General features: G+C 53.1%; 1 protein-coding gene across 1 annotated transcript; it reads right to left on the bottom strand.

Annotated features, from left to right (window-relative positions):
* Positions 1 to 826: 826 nt before the first annotated feature.
* On the bottom strand, positions 827 to 3,096 carry LOC119316587 (3-ketoacyl-CoA synthase 11-like). Its single transcript, XM_037590916.1, has 2 exons — positions 2,961 to 3,096; positions 827 to 2,655 (listed from the first exon to the last, which is right to left on the bottom strand). The coding sequence occupies exon 2, from the start codon at positions 2,646 to 2,648 to the stop codon at positions 1,077 to 1,079; it is 1,572 nt and encodes a 523-aa protein (XP_037446813.1). The 5' UTR covers positions 2,649 to 2,655; positions 2,961 to 3,096; the 3' UTR covers positions 827 to 1,076.
* Between the last annotated feature and the right edge of the window lie 669 nt (positions 3,097 to 3,765).

The raw sequence follows: 3,765 nt of genomic DNA, 5'->3' as shown, positions 1-3,765 counted from the left end.
ATATACTATTATCTTTATTACATGGCAACATGATTCCACGCTGTTCATTTTTAATTTACACATAGATATCGCAAGCATTGTGTATTTATTTAATGTACGTGTTTTCAAACATTATTATTTATTTTCATACATGCATTGCACGTGTAAGCTTACTAGTGAAACAAAAACATTCTATCAGTTTGGTAGGTCTCAGAGGTGGATATCGGGGTCCAAAACGGGAAGTTGTGAATGGTTGGTAGCTCCGTGCGTTTTTCAACGTAGAAGATTCTGTTTTGGTTTCCGGTTTGATATTCCGTCTTTGTTTTTCCTCTCTGCTTTCATTTTTCACAGAAAATTCCAAAAGTTTCCGCTCCGCTTTTGGCTCGCACGACTCGGTAAGGTATTGTTTACTTCTGCAAAAGGAAAGAGTCTCGCTTTGGTTCTTCGAAAGGAAAAGTAAAATGTGTGAACAGTTCGTCGCTTCGCACCCAAGGTTTACGAGTCGACAAGTCAACTAGCCGTTTCGAGATTGAGACTCGTAGAGTAAGCAGTCGTTTCAAGATTGAGACTCGTAGAGTAAGCGTGACTAATTAACACTAGTCGACACGGAAGTTGTGATTCATCGACTAGTCGACGCTGAAGTGTAGTCGGCCGTGGAATTGAGACTCAGACTAGTCTGTAGTCTATAGTCTTGTCTGGTCCTTGGACTCGTAATCTATCTAACAGCAGTATCAGATGAAATCTCAACTACATCGGCAATGCACATCAAAAACAGAACTCATCATAGACGACAGGTTGGCACGATATGATGGCCAACATTCGGAACAAATCAAATGCGCAGCGCACATGGAAAAATTAATGCACTGCAGTTGCTCCTTTCGGGGCCAAGATCTCGATCCACATGGAACACAAAGATGTTAAGAACTGATCAATGACATAAAAAGTGAACAGCACGACACCACACCCCTCTGTACCACCTAAATGGAATCATCTAAAATTAATACCCCGACAGATCACCCAAACAAATTGCATACAGTCGAATTCAATGGCAAGATTTGCTCACTTGCTGTTCCGGGTGGTATTGCTGACAGGAAAAGCTATTCAGCAACCTTGGAAACCTTGGGAACATCCACCGGGAATGTGTCGATCTCGTCCATCCAGGGGTTGTTCTGCTCCTTCGCTGGGTTCACTGACCTCAGCGCCTTCCAGACAGCGCTGTTGCATTTGAACCCCGAACCGAACGCTATCTGCCAGATCCTGTCACGCCTCCTGATCCTCCCCTTGGCCTCGCTGTAGGCCAGCTCGTACCAGAGCGAGCTGCTGGACGTGTTGCCGAACCGGAAGAGAGTCATCCGGGACGGCTCCATGTGCCAGTCGGTGAGGTCCATGTTCTTCTCTATCTCATCAAGCACAGCGCGCCCACCAGCGTGGATGCAGAAGTGCTCGAATGCCAGCTTGAAGTCAGGAATGTATGGCTTGATCTTCATCTTGAACAGCTTCTTGCCAACCAATGTGACCATGAACAGCAGCTGCTCAGAGAATGGCAACACAAGCGGGCCAAGCGTTGTGATGTTCGTCTTGAGCGCATCTCCAGCCACCGCCATGAGGTCCTTCGACAGTGCCACGCCAACCTTGCCGCTATCATCCTCCTCCTGGGTGACACAGCTGAAGCACTTGTCATCTGCGCCCTTGTGAGTTCTCACAGTGTGCACCAGCTCGTACTTGGACCTCCTCCTGTCTGACCGCTTGTTCGACAGCAGGATCGCAGCGCAGCCCATCCGGAACAGGCAATTCGACACAAGCATCGACCGGTTGTTCCCAAAATACCAATTCAGGGTAATGTTCTCGGTGCTGACCACCATCGCATACGAGTTGGGATGCACCTGGAGCAAATCCTTGGCCAGATCTATTGACAGGAGCCCGGCACTGCACCCCATTCCTCCCAGATTGTAGCTGACTATGTTCCCTCTCAGCTTGTAATGGTTCACCACCATGGCGGACAGTGACGGTGTTGGGTTGAACAGGCTGCAATTCACAACAAGAATCCCAATGTCCTTGGGCTTCACCCCGGTCTTGGCGAGCATGTTGTCGATGGCACCAAACATGCAGACCTGCGCCTCCTGGCGCGCCAATTCCATGGAGGGGTTGGGCGGCACGGTGACCAAGGCGGGAGGGATGTAAGTGTCCTCCCCCAGACCCGAGCGCTCGAGGATCTTGCGCTGGAAATCGAGGTTGGCTTCGGTGAAGTTGCCGGTGAGCTTGGAGCAGCGCATGAAGGTTTCACGCGAGCACCGGCGCTCCGGGCCGGGCTTGTAGCAGCCGAAGTCGACGAGGTAGACGGAGCGCGGGCGGGTGAGGAAGTAGACGGTGGAGAGGAAGACGAGGAGCGTGGAGCAGGCGATGACGGAGAGGAGGTTGAAGCGGAGGTGCGTCCACAGGTCGGCGACGTCGCCCGGAGAGAGCGTGGAGAGGTGGACGGCGATGAGCACGATGAGCGGGGTGAGCAGGAGGTACATGCCGTGGGTGATGAGGTAGTGGTACCCCAGCTTCACGTACTTGAGCCGCACCGACTGCAGGAAGTCCGGCAGCCGACGCGACGGCGACGGCGAGCTCGCGCGTTCGCCGGCGCTGGCGGCACCGGCCGGCTGCGCGCTGTCCTCCATCGACATGGTGCCCCTGCGGATCGAGGAAACGCAGATTTCGGTGGGTCAGATAAACGGCGGAAGAAATTCAAAATGCGAGATCTGGCAGCTGAAAGTTTTAATAACCCCTAGTAAATTCTAGACGGCAAAACGAATCTTGTATTGCCCCGGCACGAAGGTGCGAACCGAGATGCGTTTCGAGTTCATGGCCGCCTACCTCCCTCCCTCCCTCCCTCGGCCACCCACGAGGCAGTCCACGGCCGATAATAATAATACAACAAAAATACAGCACGTAATTCAGAACGGAAATGACACAGACGGATTCCGAAGCATGCATACCGCTCAAATGGCCGGAGACGGCGCCGGGTCCTCCTCCGCCGCCGCCGCCTTCTTCTGGCGCCGCACTCGTCTCTCTCCTGACCTTGCCGTCGCGAGCAACACGGAGGGGGAAGGAGGAGAAGAAGGGAAACGGAAGCCGGCATTTAATAGAGGGATGGCACGAGGGGGAATAATCCTGGTGGCCCACCGGTCGGCGACGGGGACGGCCAGCTTGGATGCAGCCGGCGGCTCGCGACGGACGGCTGGAATGGATCGTGGGGCGACGACCGGGCGGCCCGCGTCTGACTGGGCTGTTTAGTTGGGTACAGTTTAATGTACCCGTAAGGGCGTTCTGTTCCGCGGCCACGTGGGGCCTCGCATGCGCTGGTTTGCTGGGCTGTGCGTGGGGCGTCAGTGACAGCTGTGCGTGATTCGCTGCTTTGGAGGAGCTGGGGTATGGGTTTGGCGGAGAGAACGTGGTGGGAGCGAGCGATTGGAGTTTTCCGGCGGAACGGCCGGCCCGCGTTGGAACGCGATGTAACGACATCCGCGAATATTACTGAGCTGATGACTGTGTTTTTAAAAAACAAAACGCAATGGTTCCCATGTTCTCTTTCTCCTCTGCAGATTTCAGGGACAGCTCGCCACATGCTGCAACCTCTGCATTCCAGCGTATTTTGCGAACAATATCACCTTTTAAAAAAACAAAAAATATTATTGTCTTGCTTGTGGACCCACCTGTCAGTAAGTGAGACTATAACCCGCTTGTGGCAAACTTGTGGACCTTCTTCCGCTACGAGAGTACACGAAGAACGTCAACACGTCT

This window comes from Triticum dicoccoides, chromosome 6A (assembly GCF_002162155.2).
Source record: "Triticum dicoccoides isolate Atlit2015 ecotype Zavitan chromosome 6A, WEW_v2.0, whole genome shotgun sequence".
Lineage (NCBI taxonomy): Eukaryota > Viridiplantae > Streptophyta > Magnoliopsida > Poales > Poaceae > Triticum > Triticum dicoccoides.
Note: the sequence above shows the minus strand (reverse complement) of the source record. Positions and strands in the feature narration are given on the sequence as shown.

Coding starts and splice junctions, on each gene's coding strand:
- LOC119316587 (XM_037590916.1), bottom strand. CDS start 2,648: ATGTCGATGGAGGACAGCGCGCAGCCGGCCGGTGCCGCCAGCGCCGGC.